The sequence below is a fragment of the Euprymna scolopes genome, chromosome 46 (assembly GCF_053919585.1).
Source record: "Euprymna scolopes isolate OS-2025 chromosome 46, ASM5391958v1, whole genome shotgun sequence".
NCBI classification, from domain to species: domain Eukaryota; kingdom Metazoa; phylum Mollusca; class Cephalopoda; order Sepiida; family Sepiolidae; genus Euprymna; species Euprymna scolopes.
In genome coordinates, this window is record NC_136527.1 from 20,621,883 (window position 1) to 20,649,062 (window position 27,180).

General features: G+C 29.3%; 1 protein-coding gene across 1 annotated transcript in view; it reads right to left on the reverse strand.

Annotated features, from left to right (window-relative positions):
- Nucleotides 1-714: 714 nt before the first annotated feature.
- Nucleotides 715-27,180, reverse strand: part of LOC145270839 (apicoplast pyruvate carrier 1-like) — a 127,931-nt gene continuing 101,465 nt past the window's right edge. Inside the window, exons 8-11 of the mRNA XM_080126408.1 lie at nucleotides 22,379-22,501; nucleotides 16,633-16,842; nucleotides 6,910-7,009; nucleotides 715-1,361 (exon numbers count right to left, since the gene is read on the reverse strand). Of these exons, the coding sequence (XP_079982534.1) occupies nucleotides 1,312-1,361; nucleotides 6,910-7,009; nucleotides 16,633-16,842; nucleotides 22,379-22,501 (483 nt within the window). The 3' untranslated portion in view covers nucleotides 715-1,311. The remainder of the gene's footprint in view (nucleotides 1,362-6,909; nucleotides 7,010-16,632; nucleotides 16,843-22,378; nucleotides 22,502-27,180) is intronic.

The following is a 27,180-nucleotide window of genomic DNA, read 5'->3' on the forward strand; positions in this document are numbered from 1 at the left end:
TTGGCCTTTTGGCTGAGATCAAAGTGCAGTATCTGTTCGGCAGATACTGCAAGCAAGGACCCTATGTGGGGGTGACCCCACATATAAGACCTTGGTCAATGTAAGGGCAACGCTTCATACCAATTGTCACTATCCAGCTCCCTTACTCCCCAGGGAGTTGGTCCCCATTTCCCCTTCACTCCTCAAATTAAAAATCGGCCTTGTGCCTAATTTGCTTGGTGGGGGAGCAAATAAATACATCCCAGTTATCCGCCCCTTACATCCAAGTGGTAATATGCCTTGTTTGGGATGAAGGTGAGAAAAAATAAAAAAAGAAAAAAGTGCACCTGAATCTTAAAATACACTCACTTTAAATTTCAAATATCTACTTTCTGTCTCAAACGCTCAACAACTGACTGACTTAAAAACTGTCGTTTTCGACTGTGTGCTCCGTTGATATACTCAGAGGAGGGGTGAAACCGGGGTTGCTTCCTGGACCAATCGTACCCAATTACCCGACATATGTTTCTTATCAGGGGTCGATAACTCGTCCTTTTCTAAAAGTTAGTGCAAAGTGAAATTATATTTGTATATATTTTTTTTATACAGTCTTTCTGTACACAAAAAAACATTATTCTTAAACCTAATATTTTGCTACATTTTTTTTTACAACTTTACTGTAAAAAACAAAAACAAAAAAAACAAATAATTTTAAAAACAATCTATAAATATTTCGTGTTTTTTTTTCATATTTATTATTTTATTTTAAGTTATGAATCACCCAGTGAAAAAAAAATTATATTAATACATTAAAATTATATTTTGATACATTTTTTTTTTATACAATAAATGTTTTGATTTTCATATTTTTGTGTTATTTATTTCGTTATTATATATATTTTTTACCGTTTAAACACTTTTTTATATTTGAGGTTCACATACTGGCCGGTAGATGGCGTTTCTCTTTCTAAGAACAGGGGTCGATAACTCGTCTTTGATGCTAATGGGTAACTGTCATGAAGAAGTGCCTTATATTGTCATAGCAATTGACGGAGGAATGTATGCAAGAAACTTTTACTAAATACAGCATAACCCGAATATAAGAGACGAAGAGGGTGAAGAATGAACAGCTCTCTTATATCCGGGTTATATTATATCCGGGTTCTTATATCTGAGTTACACTATACATTAATACGCAGGCTCTAATTTGGGATCAGAGAAAAATCTCTCTTATATCCGTTTTTGTTATATTCGGGTTTATTACATCCGGGTCACACTGTAATCTGGCTCATGAACAAGACATTTTAAATTTGGAATTTGTTTTCGTCGTAATTACAATTGTTTATTTTTCGGTTCTCGGAATAAAAATGCTAGAAAACAACCTGAAACGAAAGAGAAAACAGTCGTTAGAAAAGCGAAACAAAGACAGTATCTAATGAATTACCCCCCTTTATAGTCGCTCTTTATCAGTTAAAAAGTCATTAAAACCGTTTTCTCTCCGAAAACTTTCCAAGCGACAAAAATGTGGCTGTCTGTTTACGGCTTTAAATTAGCTATTTTATTTTATAATAACAAAAAAAATAATAAAAAAAACATTGTTTAATGAGAAAAGAGTTATCTCCCCTTATCGTCGCTCTTTAACAGTTAAAAATCATTAAAACCTTTTCCCGTGCAAAAATTTTCAACGGGCAAAATGAATGCTGATACTCAAAATGTATAAACATTTTGACCCCTCCCTTTTCTTAACAATTCACCAAAAATCAGAGAATTAACCGATTTTAATAAAATTTTCAGTTATTTATCAAAAAATGATCGCAGGATATAATGCACTAATTATTTTTTATTAAAATCTTAGTGAGAAATGTTTTGTTCTAAACAAAAAATACCTTAAATCTTAGTGAGAAATGTTTTGTTTTAAACAAAAAATACCTTTACTAAATGGTTTTCAATAGTAAATAAAAAAACGCAAGAATTTATTTTTGCTTTAAAAAAAAAAAACGCCATCTGAGAAGGGATTGTATATTTTTTATTATAGTTTCTTTTTAAGATTTAAAAAAATGTGCAAGTGAATTGCCATCTGTTCTTTTATAATTTATATAAAAAAATATTCAGAAAAAAAAAAACCAATATGCTGTGTGTTGAATTATTTTATGATAAAAAAAACGTCATCTTAGAAGGGATTGTATATTTTTTCTTATAGTTTCTTTTTAAGATTAAAAAAATGTGCAAGTGAATTGCCATCTGTTATGAGAGAAGACTTCTTGTTTTTAATTATAAATTCTTTTTAACATAAAACAAATGTGAATGGACATAAATTATTTTTAAAAAGCAAAAGAAAACTGTGTTGTGTGGTGAATTTTCATTGAAAAAAAAATCAATTTTTTTTTTAAATAATTCTTTTTAGCTTTAAAAAATTAAAAAAAAAATTACTAAAAAATGTTTTTGAATTCGTCGTTATTTGTTTTATTTTATTTTTTATTCATTTTATTTTTGTGTTTAAAAATTTTCAACTACCGTGGAATTGCTAGTTGTTTAGTAATCTGCTATTTGACTGACTTTTATTTAAATTTTTTTCTTCTTTACTTGTTCCTATGTCCGGTGTCACAAAAACACAAAAAGACATCATCATTGCAAACATTGATTAATGAGAAACGAATGATCTTCCTTTATAATCGCTCTTTATTAACACAGGGCCATTTTAATAGACAAATGCCTGAGGGAGTATCTATGCACAGATGATGTTACAGAATCTTAGCTTTGTACGATAGCTAAGTCTCTCTCTCGGTTCAAAATGTTGAGATCCAGCAACAAGCAAGAGCAAGATAGCCAGCAACAAGTTAAACTGCAGACCAGCTTAATGTGGGTACTGGTCTCCCGCTTTATGGTTTTTTAAATCAGAGATCTAGAAAGGTTGTCTTCACCACGGCTTACGGGAGCCCTTTCCACTTCAACACACACATACATACACACAGACACACATGGTGCTTGTTGGCTGTTGACCCCGAAAAAAGGGTTAATTTGCTCTTTGGAAGGTCTTGTTTTTAATCCTTCAGGAAGACTAGCCACTCTCCTCACCAAACAAGTCTGGTGGAAGAACCAGTTTAGTCGCCGGTGATCCGACCATGAGGCAGGTAGTACTGGGTTACATGGTACCAGTAGCATATGACATGACCTGACATACATACATGCATACATACATACATACATTTAAACAGACAGGTAAGATTATATTATAGACGGCTTGAATGAAAGTTTAACATACAGAAGTCAAGTATCATGATTCAATAGTTCTCTAAATAGAAATTAATTTCAAACGCGCCCCTGTATTAACAAAGAACTGTTGCTTTTATATGCCAGTCCCATCTGCTGGTTTCGTGATAAAACTTCTCAAATGCACTTGCGATGTTAGGCTTATAAGGGTGTCAACTTTGATCAGATTCAAATTTACTTCTTTAATCAGATTTTTTCGATTATCGATATTTATCACAGGCATGCTGATATAAAACCTATCTAAGAACACTCTCAGACACATACAGTACATCTGTGTGAAATTTAAAAAATCGGCTCAGCCATTTCAGAGTCCATAAGAAATGAACCCACACAGACAAACACACAAAGTGCCCCTTTTTTATATAAAGAGAGATATATCTGGATTTCTATAAGACTAGCAGGCCATCCGGCATTGCCCGGTTGTAAAATACGTTTTAAATATGATATTTTGATTAATGCAGATTTCATACTTTTTATTATATTATATTGAACCCAATATGTAGTAATGATTTAATAAGTTTGAAAAACAATGACTCATACGCCACCACCGAGAATTGAAACCAAAGCGTTCAGCTTATGATTTACTTTTTCATTTGACATTAATGCCTGAGCTATGAAAACATGTTTGCTGCAAGGGTAAAAATTAAAACATGAACCAATAGCTATTACGTTACGCATGCGTATTCGTAATGCCGTCGTTCGACCGTCACCTGACAAATTCCATTTTTTTAATTTTCACACTTTTGCACCAATTTTCCTCGGCTAAAACCCAAATATAAAGTTTCGCATGGGTTCAAATACCCTATATATTAAGTTTCATGTCTGTAGACTAAAAACTAACAGAGGAGTTTGTTAGGCAAAATTTTTTGAACAAATATATATACACATACATAAATATATATAAAAAGAAGTTTGTGTTCATTATAAGTTTTTTTTACGTAAATATTACGCAAGTATAAATCATGTAGAATATCTGCATGAATATAATTACACGTAATAGTTAACTAAAGATGCTCATCCAATCAGAAAACCGAAAAAAACTAATAGAGAATTAATTAAAATGAATGTTTAAAAGAATATGCAAATTAGCTAGATCTTTTGCAGATGAATGCTGGCTGGCGATAAATAACTTATTAGTATTTTGATCTGAACCAACCAAACATTGGATGGCGATAAAGCATATTATTATTGACTTGTTAGTTTTGTGATCAGCGCCCACCAGACACCGGCTGTGGTAAATAACTTATTAGTATTGTGATTTGCACCCACCATACACTGGCTGGCAATAAATAATTTATCAGTATTTTAATCTAAACCCACTAGATATTAGCTGGCGATAAAGCATATTATTATTATCAACTTATTAGTTTTGTGATTAGCGCCCATCAGACACTGGCTGAGGATAACTAACTTATCAGTATTGTGATCTGCATCAATTATACACTGGCTAGGGATAACAGACTTATTAGTATTGTGATTTTCACCCATCAAACATTGGCTGGCGATAAATAACTTCTAAGTATTAAGATTTGCACCCATCAAACATTGGCTGGCGATAAATTACTTATAAGTATTGTTATTTGCACCTCTCAAACACTGGCTGGCAATAAATAACTTATTAGTATTGTGATCTGCACCCATTAAACACCAGCTGGCGATAAATAACTTATTAGTATTGTGATTTGCACCCATCAAAAAATGGATGGCGATAAATAACTTATTAGTATTGTGATTTGCGCCCATCAAAAAATGGATGGCGATAAATAACTTATTAGTATTGTGATTTGCACCCATCAAAAAATGGATGGCGATAAATAACTTATTAATATTGTGATTTGCACCCATCAAAAAATGGATGGCGATAAATAACTTATTAGTATTGTGATTTGCACCCATCAAAAAATGGATGGCGATAAATAACTTATTAATATTGTGATTTGCACCCATCAAAAAATGGATGGCGATAAATAACTTATTAGTATTGTGATTTGCACCCATCAAAAAATGGATGGCGATAAATAACTTATTAGTATTGTGATTTGCACCCATCAAAAAATGGATGGCGATAAATAACTTATTGGTATTGTGATTTGCACCCATCAAAAAATGGATGGCGATAAATAACTTATTAGTATTGTGATTTGCACCCATCAAAAAATGGATGGCGATAAATAACTTATTAATATTGTGATTTGCACCCATCAAAAAATGGATGGCGATAAATAACTTATTAGTATTGTGATTTGCACCCATCAAAAAATGGATGGCGATAAATAACTTATTAGTATTGTGATTTGCACCCATCAAAAAATGGATGGCGATAAATAACTTATTAATATTGTGATTTGCACCCATCAAAAAATGGATGGCGATAAATAACTTATTAGTATTGTGATTTGCACCCATCAAAAAATGGATGGCGATAAATAACTTATTAATATTGTGATTTGCACCCATCAAAAAATGGATGGCGATAAATAACTTATTAGTATTGTGATTTGCACCCATCAAAAAATGGATGGTGATAAATAACTTATTAGTATTGTGATTTGCACCCATCAAAAAATGGATGGCGATAAATAACTTATTAGTATTGTGATTTGCACCCATCAAAAAATGGATGGCGATAAATAACTTATTAGTATTGTGATTTGCACCCATCAAAAAATGGATGGCGATAAATAACTTATTAGTATTGTGATTTGCACCCATCAAAAAATGGATGGCGATAAATAACTTATTAGTATTGTGATTTGCACCCATCAAAAAATGGATGGCGATAAATAACTTATTAGTATTGTGATTTGCACCCATCAAAAAATGGATGGCGATAAATAACTTATTAGTATTGTGATTTGCACCCATCAAAAAATGGATGGCGATAAATAACTTATTAGTATTGTGATTTTCACTCATCAAAAAATGGATGGCGATAAATAACTTATTAGTATTGTGATTTGCACCGATGAAACACTGGGTAGCAATAAATTACTTACTAGTATAGTGATTTTCACTCATCAAAAAATGGATGGCGATAAATAACTTATTCGTATTGTAATTTGTACCGATGAAACACTGGCTGGCGATAAATAACTTATTAGTATTGTGATTTGCACCCATCAAATAATTTGTCAGTGCTTTAATCTACACCTACTTGATATTGGCTGGTGATGATAAAGTATATTATTATTATTGACTTATTACTTATGTGATCAGCGTCCACCCGACACTGGCTGGGATAACTAACTTATTAGTGCCGTGATCTTCACCCACCATACACTGGCTGGTGATAAATAATTTTTTAGTATTTTTATCTACACTCACTAGATATTGGCTGGCGATAAAGTATATTATTATTATTGACTTATTAGTTTTTTGATCAGCGCCGACCCGACACTGGCTGGGGATAACTAACTTATCAGTATTGTGATCTGCACCCACCATACAATGGCTGATGATAACTTGTCCATTTGAAGCAATTGATTATTGGGCATTGTAGAATATTTCATTTTCATAATAAAGGAATTTAGTACACTTATGCTTGGTGTGATTTGGAATATTTTATTTTTATTTTAAGGGAATGTCATGATGATAATGGTCGAAGTGAATTCTCGTATTAATACGTGGATAAGATTGATATAAATCTCAAAAATGTCTTACCAATAAAGCCAACTCCAGCACCAATAAAGAAAAGTCCGTGATAGCCGATTAGTTTGAAAAAGAATTGTGACACAAACGAAGTTGACATAATCGAAGTTGCCTATAACAACAAAAAAAAGTAATTAAATGGAGGGACAGCCAGAGAGAGAGAGAGAGAGAGAGAGAGAGAGAGAGAGAGAGAGAGAGAGAGAGAGTGTCCTAGCACGAGAAGGGAATGGATGCTTTTACCCCTCATAAAAACGATGCCCCCTTTATTAAGAGTTAGACTAGAATGAACGATATTATCTACAGCTCACGGTAAAGCCACCACGAAAGTGAGTACCACTTTACTGTATTGTTCTGTACTGTAGTATTGCTGTTTTCTTTCATGTTTCTCGATATTGTAATAAATATGTATTTATGTACTTGGGCTTAGTCTAGTCAGTCATTGTATGTTATTTATGCTTGTTAAGATATAAAAATGACCTCCATAGAATGGAAATATGTCACAAAGTTTAACAAGGTTTTTTAATATAGATCCACACAATATTGTGATAAGTGTTTCATTGTAAACAGGTATGGTTCTGCCAGATCAAACATGTAAACGTTTTTTTTAATTTCAAATTTTTTATTTCCATACTTTGTGGACCAGGTGCGAACGTAGACCCCACAATTTTAATGAACCACCGTTCTGCCAGATCAAACATACCCATTCCTGTGTCTCGATATATCTTCTATCATTATATGTAATCAGTTTTTTTAAAATAGTCAACCATATAAAAGCCTATTCGCGACCACACACACACACACACACACACACACACACACACACACACACACACACACACACACACATATTCAGCTTTATATTATATTATGTATAAAAATGTTTTATATATAAAAAAGTTGACTTTTTATATATAAAACATTTTAGACATTTTTGAATTTTTATATGTATAAAAATTTATCGTCTTATCTTGAGTGTTCTTTATTTACTGTTTTATTGGTTGTAATTTTATTATTTTCTGATATTTGTTTTACTGTTTTGGGTGGTATTCTTATTAATGTTTCTGTTATATGTGAGTACTTTCTGATTTTTGGATGTATTGTTTCTGCGATTTTGTTATTCAGATTTGGATACATTTTTTAAAGTTATTTTGAAAATCTGGTCTTACTTTATGGTTTAGGGGGATTAGTTTTGTTTATTAGTTCTTAATAATGGTTATATATTTAATTATGTTGACTTGGTTTGTTTGGCTTTTTGGTTATTTCGGCATACACATTTTTTATAGTACTATTTACTACTTTTCTGGCTACTGGGGAAGTTATGTTTTTTTTGCATTTTTCCACTTCTTTTTTATATATAAAATTTTTTGATATTTCTATGTACAATTTTTGTACTTTTTTATGTATACAATTTTTTAAACATTTTTATGCATACAATTTTTTTAACATTTTTATGCATACAATTTTTTACTTTTTTATGCATACAATTTTTTTAACATTTTTATGCATACAATTTTTTAACTTTTTTATGTATACAATTTTTTTAAACATTTTTATGTATACAATTTTTTTACTTTTTTATGTATACAATTTTTTTACTTTTTTATGCATACAATTTTTTTAACATTTTTATGCATACAATTTTTTACTTTTTTATGCATACAATTTTTTTAACATTTTTATGCATACAATTTTTTACTTTTTTATGTATACAATTTTTTTAACATTTTTATGCATACAATTTTTTACATTTTTATGTATACAATTTTTTTAACATTTTTATGCATACAATTTTTTACTTTTTTAAGTATACAATTTTTTTAACTTTTTTATGTATACAATTTTTTTACATTTTTATGCATACAATTTTTTAACTTTTTTATGTATACAATTTTTTTAACATTTTTATGCATACAATTTTTTTACTTTTTTATGCATACAATTTTTTTACTTTTTTATGTATACAATTTTTTTTACTTTTTATATATAAAACTTTTTGACTTTTTTATATCTTAAAATGTTGACTTTTTATATATAAATTATCTTTTGACCTTTTAATATCTAAAAATGTTGACTTTTTATACATAAATTTTTGGATTTTTTATATATAAAATTATATATAAAAATTTTTGACTTTTTATATATAAATTATTTTGCCTTTTTATATCTAAAAATGTTGACTTTTTATATATAAAAATGTTGACTTTTTATGTATAAAAATGTTGACTTTTGACTTTTTATATATAATGTTTTTGACTTTTTAGATATAAAACATTTGCTACTTTTTTATGTATAAAAAGTTGACTTTTTATATATAAAACATTTTTGACATTTTTATATGTATAAAAAATTTTTTATATATAAATTGTTTGACTTTTTTATATGTATAAAAATTAGCATATATAACATACACTTTCGATTTGAAGTTTAATATCCTTTTTTGCTGCATCAAATTTCTCTTATTCTATGTAGCTAAAATGATTTAAAAACTTTAAAAACATTTAATTTAATTTTCTATATCAGGTTAGGGTTAGGTGCAAACCTTTTATAATATTTGCTAATATTTTTCTTCCGAAGAGAAGTATAAACATCGAAAACTCATGGGTTAAGGAAACACATTTTACTATACTGTATTCTTTGTCTTGCATAAAATAAAATTTCTATATTTGAAATTTAACTTTTTCAAATCACAAATTTTAAATTCCTAAATTATGATATATATATATATGTATATATATTGTAGAAATTTATTTTCTTATAATATATATCAATCCTTATTAAAGCAGCTCAATGTAATTACAGAGCAAAATATAGAATAAATGACAAAAAGTTATATTCCAAAATTCATGATGTTGACCATCTTATAATTTATTCCTTTAATTCAGTTGACTTATACAATTCTTGACAGTGTTTGTGTCGTAGCGCAAAATCAATCACTTAATTATTATATCAATCAGTGAATCTTTTATGCCCTTAACTCATCAGAAAAAAAAGCAACAATCAATCCGTCAAAAGGATCGAAGTGTGATTATTCATTATTAAAATCCGAAAAGAAAGAAATTGAAAGAGAAGCTGCAAATACCTTTAATATATTTCCATTTTTTAATATACATACGTATTGAGCACTTTTGAAGAAAATACTTAAAGTTTATGCATAAATTTATACTTTCGTATATTAATTTTATGTGAGTAAATGAAGTAGTTATATATATATATATATATATATATATATATATATATGAGTAAAAATAAAATAATATATATGTAAAAATAAAATAATATATATATATATATATATATATATATATATATATATATATGAGTAAAAATAAAATAATATATATGTAAAAATAAAATAATATATATATATATATATATATATATATGAGTAAAAATAAAATAAAGCGATATTTGACGTTATGGTATTTGAGAAGGAGAACCGAGAATTAATAAAATAGTAATCAACGTTTCGTCCCCATTTCAGGGGACATCTTTGTTATTAAGCATTACTCAACACTCGACATCGGGACGTTTCATTCACTCTAGGACTCTTCAGGCTTATATCCTAGAGTGGATGGAACGCGGAATATTCAGTGTAGCTTAATCGCCATATATATTTTATAACTTACTAACTAGCTCTACATACGTATTGAGCACTTTTGAAGTAAATACTTAAAGTTTACGCATAAATTTATACTTTCATATATTAATTTTATGTGGGTAAATGACCTGAATTGAGAATATTTTATTTCATCGAAGTTAAAATGCGGGTAGCAATTAAAAAAACATAACTCAGTTAATGGGGTAGAAATTATAAGTAATTGGTTTTAAAAACAGAAGTTTATTGTTATAATTAGTCTATTTGCTTGAAATAAAAAAAAAAAAATTCGAGAAACGTTCCAAAAGTAATGTCACCTATTTTTTATTCGGCCCGAATGGATCAGATGGGATTGAAAATTGTAGGTGTTGTGTTTTCTACGAGAACGTTAATGCCATCCTCTTGAAAAGATGTTCTACTGCCCCCATCATAATAATAATGTAATTTACAATTTTGAATGTAGTTGCAGTGCCAACTATGTGGGTCGAACAACATTAAGATTGGATGGAAGAATCCAACAACACGTACCTACCAAAATCAGAAATTGGACATACCAAACAACAGACGTAATTGTCAATACATACGGGTCTTCAATTACTGATCACCTTATAAACAACCCGTATTGTGCAGCGAACTTTAGCACAAATTCTTTTCATGGATTAGATAGGATTGCGAATTGCATTGTTATGATGACTGAACTTATGCATTCATGAGCTGAAATTTTCATCACTCCGTTTCAGATATTGATGGTGAGAGACTCTTAGAAAGCAACACCCTGTAAAAGTGCATTAAGAATAGTGACGACTATGTAGAAAAATAAATCAATCAGTGAATCTATTATGCCCTTAACTCATCAGAAGAAATAGCAACAATCAATCCGTCAAAAGGAATTGAAATCCGAAAATTGGAAGAGAAGCTGCAGTTACCTTTATATTTCCATAACGCCATATTGAATTTTAGAAAATGAATTTTGGAATATAACTTTTGTCATTTATTCTCTCTCTCTCTCTCTCTCTCTCTCTATATATATATATATATATATATATATATATATATATATATATATATACATATATACTAGCAAAAGTACCCATCGTTGACTGGGTTCAAAAACAGCCTACAGAAAATGGACTCTGATTTATGAAAGTATGATAGGTTATGAAAAGGAAGGGTTGTAAAGAGATAGCTTCGAATTTGGGGGTATCAAAACTAAAGCAAAATATGATGAAAGTAAAAATAAAATAGATAAATCCCATAATTTATTATACCATACCTGTTCACACTGAAACACTTATCACAGTATTCTGTGGATCTATATTAAAAAACCTTGTTAAACTTTGTGACATATTTCCATTCTATGGAGGTCAGGCGTGAACGAACACCCCATAATTTTATTATACCATATTTCTTCAAACTTAAACATAATTATCAAAGTATACTTACGCAGATAGATATGAAAAGTCTTTATTAAAGTTTGTGCCTATTTCCATTCTATGGAGGCCAGGCGCAAATGCAGACCCCACAATTTTATTATACCATCCCTATTTAAGTTAAAACATACTTATCAAAGTATTCTTATGTACATCTATATCGAAAACACTTGTAAACGTTTTTGTTTAATTTTTAAATTTTTTATTTCCATACTTTGTGGACTAGGCGTGAACGCAGACCCCACAATTTAAATGAACCAGCGTTCTGCCAGATCAAACATACCCATTTCTGTGTCTCGATACATTTTCTATCATTATATGTAATCAGTTTTTTAAAATAGTCAACCATATAGGAGTCTATTCGTGACCACACACACACACACACACACACAGCTTTATATTATAGATATATACATATACATATACGTACATATATGTAAATGGATATATATATATATATATATGTGTATATATGATGATTGCAACATCTTGTCTGACGAGAGCCACTCCTCGTCACTAAAAGTCTATGTGTCTGAAGATGACTTTTTAGCCCTGCCAGCGACTTGCACACCCTCAAGCAGACATGACACTGAAAACCTTCACTGGTTTGTATGAAACTAACAGCAGCAGAACCTGTATCATCGTGGGCTTACAGATCCAGAGATCTCCATGGTTGGGCAGCAAGGTTTGGCATTTCTTACATGCTCTCTTGAGCTTTGCTCGGTCTATTTTGGCTGCTTCAAAGTGTTCTGCACCCCTGTATATCAGTGTCCTCCACTGCTTGCGATCATACGTATATCAGGACAAAGCTATCCCACTTTAAACCAAGAATGTGTCTAAGGCAATGCTGATGGAACCTCTCGAGCAATTCTATATGTGACCGGCACAAGGTCCATGTTTCAGATGCGTAGAGTAGAGATGGCACCACACATGCTTGATATACTGAAATTTTAGTTGTCAGAGTTAGATCACTGTCAGACGAGACTCTACCTTGTAACCTTCCAAGACTGTCATTAATTGATAAGGTACTCCTAAGGTAGACACAACTTTTTACGACTTCAAGGCGTTTTCCACAGATGAAGATATCAGGTTCCACATACAGATCATCAGGAGCGGGAGTGTACATGACTTTAGTTTTCTTAATGTTAACTATCAGTTCGAAGCAGGTACATGCATTCGTAAAGATATCCATCACTAGTTGCATATCTACTGGGGAGTGTGTTACCAGGTCTGCATCATACAGCAGTTCCCTAATACGTCCATCACTAACAAGTGTTTTGGCTTGGAATCTTCTGAGGTTGAACACCTTTCCAGTCATTCGGAATCTAATATAAACACCCATATCACAATCGTGGAAACCATAGCAGAGCACAGCAGTCAAATAGAGCGAAAACAATGTTGGTGCAGCTATATCACCCTGCTTCATATTATCAATGGACAATTCTTCTGAAAGCCGACCATTGAAGTTGACGCAACCTTTCATACTACGATGAAGTTGCTTGAATTTGTCTGTAAAAGCAGGTGTACAGCCAAAGTTTTCCAGCACTTTCCAGAGAGCCTCACAGTTGACTGTGTCAAACGCCTTGGTTAAGTCCACAAACACTTGACAAAGAGGCATACGCTGCTCAATAAATTTTTCCAAAAGCTGTCTAGCAGAAATCACCATATAAACAGTTCCTCGTCCATCTCTAAAACCAGACTGGGATTTTGGAAGGATATCAGGACATATATACTTTGCCAATCGGTTTAGCAAGAGCCGTGCAAATGCCTTTCAAACCGCACTCAGCAGGGAGATACTTCGATAATTTTCACAATCAGACCTTGTACCTTTTCCTTTGTACAACATAACCAAGATGGCATCTATCCAATCTTGGGCAACCGGGTCACCCTGCCATACTGACAGTATCAAAGAGTGGACCCCACAATGTACATTGACACCACCATGTTTCAGCAGCTCAACAGGGATGCCATCCAACCCAGGGGCTTTGTTCGAGTTTATCTGTTTTATGCAGTCAACTGTTTCCACAAGAGTCGGTTCAACATCAAGTTCCGGACAAAAGAGACATTGAGGGATACTTTCTATTGCAGCAACATCAACATTGGATGGGTTATGATAAAGATCACGAAAGTGTTCATGCCATCGATGCATAACTTCATCTGAGGTTTTCAGCAAGGTTTTCCCATCCTTCTCCAGGAGTGGTGTAGTTGAAGAGGATTCCAGACCATAAACCTGATGAAGCAAAGTATAGAATGTCTTGACATCTCTATAATCGTAGGCAGTCTGTATATCCATGGAGCGGTCGGACCACCATTTGTTCAGTGTTGTGTGTGCCAAATAAAAAAAAATAATATATATATATATATATACATACACATATACATATAAATACATGTACATATATATACATATACATATATATATATATATATATATATATATATATATATATATATATATATATACATATATATATAAATGCTAGCATTTCAGCCAGAAGTTGCCCGAGTGTTCGGAGGTGTATGTTGAGCAAAAAAAAAAAAAAAAAAGCTGTCAATTTATTTAACTTTGACCCCTATTATGACCCCTTAACATTTATTGTTTTGGGCTCAAATCAAGTTATTAAGTTAGATCTATCTCCAAAGAACCTATATCTAAAATTTCAAGTGTTTAGACCTAAAATTCTGTGTGTCTGTGTGTGTACATTTTTCTTATGCAATAACTCTGTCAATTTTCAGTCTACAGACTCAAAATTTGATATACACGGTACTGAGATTTGGGAAAATCTTTATAATCCGTTTTCGGCCAGAAATTTCGCTGTTAAGGGGTCAAAGTTCAACGATTTGTACCTTTGAGAACTCTACCAAACTCCTCCGACAATAATAGGGGTCAAAGTTAAAAAGTTGACCTCCGCGGTCTCTTCCAAACAATTTCACGTCTAAATATTTGAAATTTTATATAAAGGGTATTCAGAGATAAAGCAAGCTTTTTAATTGGTTTGGGTCGAAAATTTAATTACCAATATATAAATGTATGTATGTATGTATGTATGTATGTATGTATGTCTGTCTAAAAGTTTCGACAGAGGCGACGGATTTTTACAAGATCAGTTTTGACATTTGACCTTTCAAACGACAAATATCGAAAAATTAGTTAAAAACATTAATATCTTCACCTTCAACTGGACACTTTTCTACAGTGGGGGTGTCTTTTTTTCGCCGATATTTTCGAAAGTCATCCTCTCCTTTCGAGTGTCTAGCCTTAATTAAAACCTACGTCATTTCCAGTTTGTCAGTGGTCGTAACAGCAAAGACATCAGTTTTTTTCCCGTTCTTTTCCTCTTTTGTGATACGGGTTCGAGCCTGCCTTCTTACTACCACTTTTGTTTTTTTTGTTTTTTGCATAAAGGGGTCAAAGTTCAACGATTTGACCTTTGCGAACTCTACCAAACTCCTCCGAGAATTTTGGGTCTAAACACTTGAAATTTTAGATATAGGTTCATTGGACATGGATCTAATTTAATAACTTTAATGTCAAGGGGTCATAATAGGGGTTAAAGCTAAAAAAATTGACCGCATTTTTTTTTTTTTGCTCAGCATACACCTCCAAACACCCGGCAACACCGAGCACGCATGCTAGTATATATATATATATATATATATATATATATATATATATATATATATATATATATATATACTAGCATGGGTGCCCGGCGTTTCCCGAGTATTTGGAAGTGTATGTTGAGCAAAAAAGAAAAAGCAGTCAATTTTTTTTTAATTTGACCCCTATTATGACCCAGACAGACAGACAGACACACAGACAGACAGACACACAGACAGACACGTTCACTTTTATAGATATACTAGCAGGGGTGCCCGGCGTTGCTCGGGTGTTTGGAGGTGTATGCTGTGCAAAAAAAGCAAAAAAACAAAAACAATGGTTAATTTTTTAAAACTTTGACCCCTATTATGACCCCTTAAAATTTATTGTTTCGGGCTCAAATCACTTTATTAAGTTAGATCCATGTTCAAGAAACCTATATCTAAAATTTCAAGTGTCTAGACCCAAAATTGTTGGAGGAATTTGGTAGAGTTCTTAAAGGTCAAATCGTTGAAATTTGACCCCTTAACAGCCAAATTTCTGGCTGACACCCGTCACATCGATTTTCCAAAATCTCAGTACCCGGTATTTCAAATTTCGAGTCTGTAGACTAAAAATTGACAGAGTTATTGCGTAGGGAAATGTACACAGACAGACAGACACATAGATATATAGATAGATAGATATATTAGAAGAGGTGAGAGAGAGACAGTGTGAAGATACACACACACACTGTCTGTGTGTGTGTGTGTGTGTGTGTGAGAGAGAGAGAGAGCGAGCGAGAGAGAGCGAGAGAGTTAGAGAAAGAGAGAGAGAGAGAGTTAGAGAGAGAAAGCGAGGGAGAGAGAGCGAGAGTTAGAGAGAGAAAGCGAGGGAGAGAGAGCGAGAGTTAGAGAAAGAGAGAGAGAGCACGAGAGAGAGAGAGAGAGAGAGAGAGCGAGAGAAAGAGAGAGCGAGAGTTAGAGATTTAGAGAGAGAGAGAGATTTAGAGAGAGAGATTTAGAGAGATTTAGAGAGATTTAGAGAGAGAGATTTAGAGATTTAGAGAGATTTAGAGAGATTTAGAGAGAGAGAGAGAGAGAGAGAGAGAGAGAGAATACGATACTCACAATTGCTGTGCACAGTAATCCGTAGTTTGCTGTGTAATGTTTGGATCCGAAACATTTCATCGATATCGAAGGGAAGGTGGAGAAAGACCCAGAAAAGAAGAAAAACATCGAACACACCAAAATGATGAAGAAAGCCTTGCCTCCCAGTTCGCTAATAACAAACAAACTGAAGAGGCAGGTGATGCTCGCCGTCAAGCACATCTGTAAAATCTGGAATAAGAAAATTAAAAAAAAAAAAAAATTGTAAATACATATATGCATACATGCATACATGCAAACATACATACTATTGGAATTTATTTATGTAGCTTCTGCTAATGGGGGTCCTGGATATGACCTTAAACTATATCCGATGGTGAGGCCCCAGCTTGGGGAGTGTGAAGCCACCCTTTAATTGCCATTGCTCCCAGGTCCACTCTGACCCGGAGTGGTAGTACCTGTTAGAGTCCCAACTATGGGTTAAATAGAAACTGACTTGAAAAACAAAAAAAAAAAAAAAACAAATATATTCTATTAAAAATTTTTCTTCAAAATCACTGGATTCGGCATTAAATAATCTGAAAAGGGTTGATATGCCGTAAAACAAAAACAACCACCCAACTATCCTGCTAATGGTGCTTGCGTTTCTTATGCTCTGTGGATTGACTAGCAGTGATCTCCTACCCCCACCCCCTTAGGGGTCACGTGTATTAAACTATAAAAACCTTCGGAGATCTTGCTTCCTTCTCTTTTTCGATCTCAGCTGGAGATTGGAACTTCCGGTGTGGAAGCCCACGACGGCAGTCATTGAAGGCCACCCCACTTCTGTTTCACGTTACCCCTTGAATATTGCCTTCTACCCGGACATCCCAAGACGGCGGTGAGAATTCAGCATTCAATTCCATTATACGACGAAGCAGAACTGTTAACCGTCCACACGAAAAGAGCCAGAATTGAGGGATGAGACCATCTGTTATCCGAACTCAGATAAGTTCTAGCGAACCACATTTTTGCAAACCCTTAATCATCTTCATCATTCTGTACAATAGTCCGTTTTCTTTTTTTACATAACATTTCATTTTATTCACCCAATATTATTGCTTGAATGTCAATTGCTTGTTTTTTTCCCCTTCTTTCAAACTGACTGCCGATTTGTTGTTGCATTCTCGCGTGTGAGAATTGAACTTTATTTCAGGGAAAAATTAATACCAACAATGCATGAATATATACATGATTAAATAAATAAATACAAAAATAAATAAATACATCAAAAAATACATAAATAAATGTATAAATAAATACAAAAAAAAACCATAAATAAATACATAAATAATATATTAATAAAAAAAATACATAAATAAATACATAAATAAATACATGAATGAATAAATATATAAATAAATACATAAATAAATAAATACATCAATAAATAAATACATAAATAAAATACATCAATAAATAAATACATAAATAAATACAAAAATAAATAAATATATAAATAAATAAATACATGAATAAATAAATAAATAAATACATGAATAAATAAATAAATACAAAAATAAATACATGAATAAATAAATAAATACATAAATGAACAAATACATAAATAAATACATAAATAAATGCATAAATTAATAAATACATGAATAAATACATAAATAAATACATAAACAAATAAAATAATACATAAATAAATACATAAATAAATACAACATAATTAAATATATACATAAATAAATAAAAAAACATAAATAAATAAATATATAAATAAATAAATATATAAATAAATACATAAATAAATACATAAGTAAATACACACATAAATAAGTACATACATAAATAAATACATGCATACCTATGTAACTAAATACGTAAATAAATACATAAATAAATACATAAATAAACAAACGAATAAATAAATACATAAATAAAGAAATACATAAATAAATACATAAATAAATAAATACATGAATAGATAAATAAATGTATACATAAATAAATAAACACATAAATAAAAATACATAAATAAATACATAAATAAATACATAAATTAATAAATAAACAAATAAATAAATAAACAACAAATAAATAAATACATAAATAAATACATAAACAAATAAATACATAAACACATAAAAAAATAAATAAATATATAAATAAATACATAAATAAATTAATACATAAATAAATACATACATAAATACATACATAAATACATAAATAAATAAAAAAATATAAATAAATATATAAATAAATATATAAATAAATATATAAATAAATAAATACATAAATAAATAAATACATAAATAAATAAATATATACATAAATACATACATAAATACATAAATAAATATATAAATAAATACGTAAATAAATAAATACATAGAAAACCAAATACATAAATAAATAAATGCATAAATAAATAAATACATAAATGAATAAATAAATAAATACATAAATAAATACATAAATAAATACATAAATAAATAAACACATAAATAAATAAACACATAGATAAATAAACACATAAATAAATACATACATACCTACATAAATAAATACATAAATAAACAAACAAATAAATAAATAAATAAATACATACATAAATAAATAAATAAATACATACATAAAGAAATACATAAATAAATAAATAAATAAATAAATACATAAATAAATACATAAATAAAAAAATACATCAATAAATAAATACAATAATAAATAAATACAATAATAAATAAATACAAAAATAATAAATACAAAAATTTATAAATACATGAATAAATAAATAAATTTATAAATAAATTCATAAATGAATACATAAATAAATAAATTCATAAATAAATACATAAATAAATAAATGCATGAATTAATAAATACATAAATAAATACATAAATAAATACATAAATAAATACATAAATAAATACAACAACAAATAAATAAATACATAAATAAATACATAAATAAATACAATAACAAATAAATAAATACATAAATAAATACAATAATAAATAAATAAATACATACATAAATACAATAACAAATAAATAAATACATTAATAAATACAATAACAAATAAATAAATACATAAATAAATACAATAACAAATAAATAAATACATAAATAAATACATAAATAAATGCAACAACAAATAAATAAACACATTAATAAATACATAAATAAATACAATAACAAATAAATAAATAAATACATAAATAAATACAATAACAAATAAATAAATACATAAATAAATACAATAAAAAATAAATAAATACATAAATAAATACAATAACAAATAAATAAATACATAAATAAATACAAAAATAAATACATAAATAAATCCAATAATTAATAAATAAATACATAAATAAATACAACAACAAATAAATAAACACATTAATAAATACATAAATAAATACAATAACAAATAAATAAATACATAAATAAATACAATAACAAATAAATAAATACATAAATGAATACAAAAATAAATACATAAATAAATACAATAACAAATAAATAAATACATAAATAAATACAATAACAAATAAATAAATACATAAATAAATACAAAAATAAATACATAAATAAATACAATAACAAATAAATAAATACATAAATAAATACAAAAATAAATACATAAAAAATACAATAACAAATAACTAAATACATAAATAAATACATAAATAAATACAACAACAAATAAATAAACACAGTAATAAATACATAAATACATAAATACAATAAAAAAATAAATAAATACATAAATAAATACAATAACAAATAAATAAATACATAAAAAATACAATAACAAATAACTAAATACATAAATAAATACATAAATAAATACAACAACAAATAAATAAACACATTAATAAATACATAAATAAATACAATAACAAATAAATAAATACATAAATAAATACAATAACAAAAAATAAATACATAAATAAATACAATAACAAATAAATAAATACATAAATAAATATAAAAATATATACATAAATAAATACAATAACAAATAAATAAATACATTAATAAATACATAAATAAATAAATACGTGAATAAATACATAAATAAAGAAAAAATACATGAATGAATACATAAATGAATACATAAATAAATAGATACATAAATACATAAATAAATATATAAGTAAATTCATAAATAATAAATAAATACATAAATAAATACATAAATAAAAACATACATAAATAAATACACACATAAATAAATACATAAATAAATACATACATGAATAAATTCATAAATAAATACATAAATAAATAAATATATAAATAAATTCATACATAAATAAATAAATACATAAATAAATAAATACATGAATAAATAAATACATAAATACATAAATATATACACATATAAATAAATAAATGCATAAATAAATACATAAATAAATAAACACATAAATAAAAATACATAAATAAATACATAAATTAATACATAAATTAATAAATAAACAAATAAATAAATAAACAACAAATAAATCAGTACATAAACAAATAAATAAATACATAAATACATAAAAAATAAATAAATACATTATTAAATACATAAATATATACATAAATACATGAATGAATACAGAAATATATAAATATATATATAAATAAATACATAAATAAATCAATACATAAATAAATAAATAAATACATAAATAAATACATAAATTCATAAATACATAAATAAATACAAACATAAATACATATATACATAAATACATACATATATAAATAAATACATACATACATACATAAATAGATACATACATACACACATACATACATTAATAAATAAATACATAAATAAATAAATACATAAATAAATAAATACATAAATAAATACATAAATAAATACATAAATCCATAAATACATACATAAATACATATATACATAAATACATACATATATAAATGCATACATATATAAATAAATACATACATACATATATAAATACATACATACATATATAAATACATACATACATACATAAATAAATACATGAATACATAAATAAATAAATACATAAATAAATAAACACATAAATAAAAATACATAAATAAATACATAAATGAATTCATAAATTAATAAAGAAACAAATAAATAAATAAACAACAAATAAATCAATACATAAACAAATAAATACATAACTACATAAACAAATAAATAAATACATAAATAATATATAAATAAATACATCAATAAATACATAAATAGATGCATAAAAAATAAATAAATACATAAATAAATCAATACATAAATAAATCAATGCATAAATAAATACATAAATTCATAAATACATAAATAAATACATACATAAATACATATATACATAAATACATACATATATAAATAAATACATACATACATACATAAATACATACATACATACATACACACATACATACATTAATAAATAAATACATGAATAAATACATAAATAAATACATTAATCCATAAATACATACATAAATACATACATAAATACATACATATATAAATGCATACATATATAAATAAATACATACATATATAAATAAATACATACATACATATATACATACATACATACATAAATACATACATACGTACATAAATATATAATACATAAATAAATACAGGGTAAATTTACAGCTCTTTTTGTCGAGGAATCCCCCTAAATATATCTAAATTAGTAAAAACGAAAGTTCCTTTCTCTTTGCGCATCTAAACGCTTTATTAATTAAGAAAAAGGAAACATAGATTACTTGAAAAGAGGTGTAGTCAAGCAACAGACCCCATACAACTCGGCCGGAAGCGTTGAAAACGGAAGCGGAAGCTCCTACCATTGACAGGAAGTAGTCGTCATGAATAAACGTCTGTCCATAAGTCTAAAAAGAAAGAAAGAAAAAAGTGAAGATAATTAGAGAGTAAAAACAACGTAACGTGGCACTATATTGTAAGAAATTTCTTCTCTACACACCCAATTTCCTCCCTGCAGATAGCAAATGAAACTCCACAAACAAAGCCATACCTTTAACTCAAATTTTATTCAAGATGTATCAGAAATGAAAGTTCTTTGGTCACCGTAAGTCCTTTGCAAAAACAGTGGCTGAATTTGCTATCCATTGCAATGGAGCCGTTAGTTAAGATTCCTCTGTGGGAATGTTTTTTTTTTTTTTTTTTTTTTTTACACAGTGATCACCACTTATCAAGGCCCGGAAGCCACTCAGGGATAAGGGTTATTGCAAGTACATTACGTTAGTGAGGAGATTTGCTGAAGTGTTTACTTAAGGGGGCGGTTCATTAGGAATTTGTTAACATTGGACTTGAAGACATCCAAGTTGTAGTCCGGAGGGAAGCAGGCAGACGGAACAGAGTTCCACAGGCGTGCAGTTCTAAGAAAGAAGCTTTGTTCATGGAATCCGCGTTTTGATTTAGGCACAGATAAAGAGTGGGGGAAATTTTTCACAGTGGATTCAGCTAGACGGGTGTTTTTCGTGAAAGAATGGCGAGGGGGGACCAGAGATTGGAGTTCAGGCGAGCATCTGCCATGGAAATTTAGTTCAGGTTTCCTTTTAGAAGGATCCATGTTATACATGGTTGAACATGGCGAGAATGTTGTCGCTCAATATGGCATATTTTAAGACTTCGTGGTCTCTGGAAGAAATAGGAATAACTTCCTATAATCAAATATATCAAGCCAAACACTGTAGAATGAATGGCCCTCGTCTAGGAGAGGCTCCATGTTTTGACAAGCTTCTGGGCTTGACCTTTACTCCTGATCTGAAATGGAACACATACATAAGTCTGTGGCCAAGGTCGCTGGGAAAATGGTAGGATCCTTCTACTGCTCCAGAAGATATCTCACTAATGATGCAATTCTCTATCTATATAAAAGCCAAGTACGTCCAAGGATGGAGTACTGCTGCCACATCTGGACAGGAGCTGCTAAAAACAGCCTATCCTGCCTTGACAGAGTACAAAATAGACTTTGTGGCTTAGTGGGGGATTCCCTTTTCTCTTCCCTACAACCTCTCTCCCACAGAAGAGACGTTGCGAGCCTGTCTCTATTTTATAGTTATTTCCATGGCAAGTGCTCGTCTGAGCTCCATTCTCTGCTCTCCCCCTCGCCAATCTTTCACAAAAAACACCCGACTAGCTGAAACCACTGTCAATAATTTTCCCCACTCTCCATGCCTAAATCAAAACGTACATTCCATGAACAAAGCTTCTTAGAACTGCACGCCTGTGGAACTCTCTGCTGCTTGCCTGTTCCCCCCCCCCTCGATTTCAACTTGGATGTCTTCAAGTCCAACACAAACAAATTCCTGATGAACCGCCCCCTTAAGTAATGACACTTTATCAATTCTCCAATACTAACTATTACTACGATATTATCCCATTGATTACTGTACACACAATAACCCTTATCCCCGAGTGGCTTCTGGGCCTTGATAAGTGGTGACCACCATGTAAAAAAAAAATATCCTCATTGGGTAAAATAAGTTCAGCAATTATGTTGTCTCTGTATTTAGAGAAATATCCTTCGTCCACCCACTGCATGGTGTCCAATGAAGGTAAAATCCTGGCACTCTATAACGGAGCACCGCTGTGTGAGTCTTTATTGTTCCGTGTTCATTGTCAGACTGAAAAATAATGTACATATAATACAAAACTAGCGCATTCAAATTGAACCAATCAAAGACCGTCTAGCAAATCATGTTAGGTGGGCAAACAAAATGACGTTGGTTATGGAATTTCTCACAATATGTCGCAAGTGCCACTGCATTATAACCCCCCCCCCACATCGCCGGGATGTGATTTGGTCACTCGCTTGAGAACTCAAATTTAAATATGTTAAGGCCTTGTAATAAGCAACTTTCTTTTTTATGTGTGGTTTCAGCGTCCTAAACTATGAGATGACAATATAAAGGAATCTTAGTACACGAGACGAACTTTCTCTTTTTAATGTTTGGTTTCAGCGTCCTAAACTATGAGATGACAATATAAAGGAATCTTAGTACACGAGACGAACTTTCTCTTTTTAATGTTTGGTTTCAGCGTCCTAAACTATGAGATGACAATATAAAGGAATCTTAACACACGAGACAAACTTTCTCTTTTTTAATGTTTGGTTTCAGCGTCCTACATTATGACATGAAAATTTGAACGAATCTCTTCCCGCTCACAGGATAGGGTGTCTATTTCGAAAACCGTTCTTAATATGGGGATGTTGTGAGTGACCAGAGAGGTTGGGGGGGGGCAAAGCAGCAACAGCAGCAACAACAACAACACTTTACTGTTTCTACGAGGGTGGGTGATTGATTATAGAGCATTTTTTGTTGGTAATATTTCCGGCCAAAACGGAAGGAGAGAGTAAGTATTTTTGGACGGAGTTTCTCTTTAAAAATCTGCCAAAAATCAAGTAATTGTCAAATCAAAAGGAAATTTTCACCGATTATTAAGTGAAGAATGAACTTTAGGCACTTCTGCATGAGAGTGACATATTAGCAACAGAAACGAGTTATCGACCCCTGTTCTTTGAAAGAGAAATGGGTACTTGAAAATATCGAAAAAAGGTTATATTGTACGTATCCGTTAGAGAACGAAGTTCTCTGAAAAAAAAAAAAAATTTCACTTAATTTCATCAAGTAGTTGTTTTTTTTTACACCGAAAAAACAATTTGTTATGACACCGGGCAAAATGTTCGATTTTTAGGAAGAAAAACTAGAATTAAAGATGGGGAGGGAGTGTCGGCGCTTTACATGGAGTTATCTCCCCGTGGCGAGTTCAGCAAATTTCAAAATGGCTGACTTCAACGGGCTCTCATAAGAAAGTGTTTTTCTGCTGTAAAAAACAAAAACTACTCGATCAAATTTAATGAAATTTTTTTCCAGAGATCTTCAGTCCATAACGGATACGTACAATATAACCTTTTTTTTTTCGATATTTTTATTTTTTAATGTCTTGACTAAACTGTACAAGTGCCGAGAAATGACATCTAGCACCCATTATGTGAACTTCAAATATAAACAAGTGTTTACGATAACGCAAAAAATATATGACGAGATAAACACAAAAAATATGAAAATCGAAACGCAACGTTTTTTTTTTTTTTTAAATCTTTTTTATGAGCCCCTCCCTTTTTTTTTTTTTTTTTTTTTTTAATTTTCTGCACTTATTTTACCTTTTCCGCGAGTATTTATATATATATTTGAAAAAGGATATTGTAAAACCTGAATCTTACTTGAAACTACTATTAAGAAATAGCGCGGTACCGGTACAATAAGTGCATAAGCAAACTTTTCAAAAAGAAAAATATTTAAAAATATTTAGTTTATGCTTGCAAAAAAACAAACAAAAAAAAAACGTAAATGTTTGAAAATAAACAAGCAACAAAACGTAAATGTTTGACAAAATAAAACTTAAATATGTTTGCAAAAAAAAAAAAAAAAAAAAACACGTTTAAAATTAAAATATAACAAAAACATTTATTTTTATTTCAAGAGTGGCATTGAAAACATTTTGTGCTTCCGTAACTGGGTGGACAGACAGTAACGCCACCTATAGTCAAACGGAGGAAACAGGCTCTCTCTTTCTTCACGATTACCGATTTAATGTATCAAAATATAATTTTAGTCTGTCAGCAAAATAGAATTTACAAAAAATATGAAACGTTTATAAAGGTTTAAGAATATTTTTTTTTTTTACAGAAAGATTCTTTTTTCTCACATATAATTTTAGTTTGTCAATGTAGTAAAATTGAATTTTAATATAGAAGTTTTTATTTATTTATTCATAAAAAATTTATAGAAATATTTTAATAATATTGTTTTTGTTTTTTTTCCAATGAGTGGTTTTCGTTGAAACCTTTTTGGAATATAGTTTTTTTTGCACACTTACAAGGGATAGAGTTGCCTTATTTGTTCAAAAACCCCTTCCAAAGGATTGTCTTTGCACAAACTTTTAGAAAGGTATGAGTTATCGACCCCTGTTCGGCTGACACACGCCCTCCATCGACCGTTCTTGAAACTAAAATGCACACATTCGCCTCATGGCATTCTCATGCAGAAGTGATGAACTTTATAATAGTGTACTTTTATTTTCATAATCGATATATATATATATATATATATATATATATATATATATATATATATATATATATATATATATATATATATATATTTAGTAATGTGATTGATAATTTAAAAATCAAATTATAATTAAATTAAAAATCCGAAGGAACAACAACAAAATCAATTATTTGTACGATCGTACAAATAATTGATTTTGTTGTTGCTCCTTCTTATGAAACGGATTTTTAATTTAATTATAATTTGATTTTTAAATTATCAATCACATGACTAAATATTAAAGTAGCTCTAGGATATTTACCTATCGAGCTTATTATATATCTAAATTACAACGAGCACTTTTTCTTTCCTGTATTTTAATTAAACTAGTAATTTTACTATTACATTAAAATACACTCTGCTCTTTAGACTATTGTTCTAATCTCCTTTAAATTATATATATATATATATATATATATATATATATATAT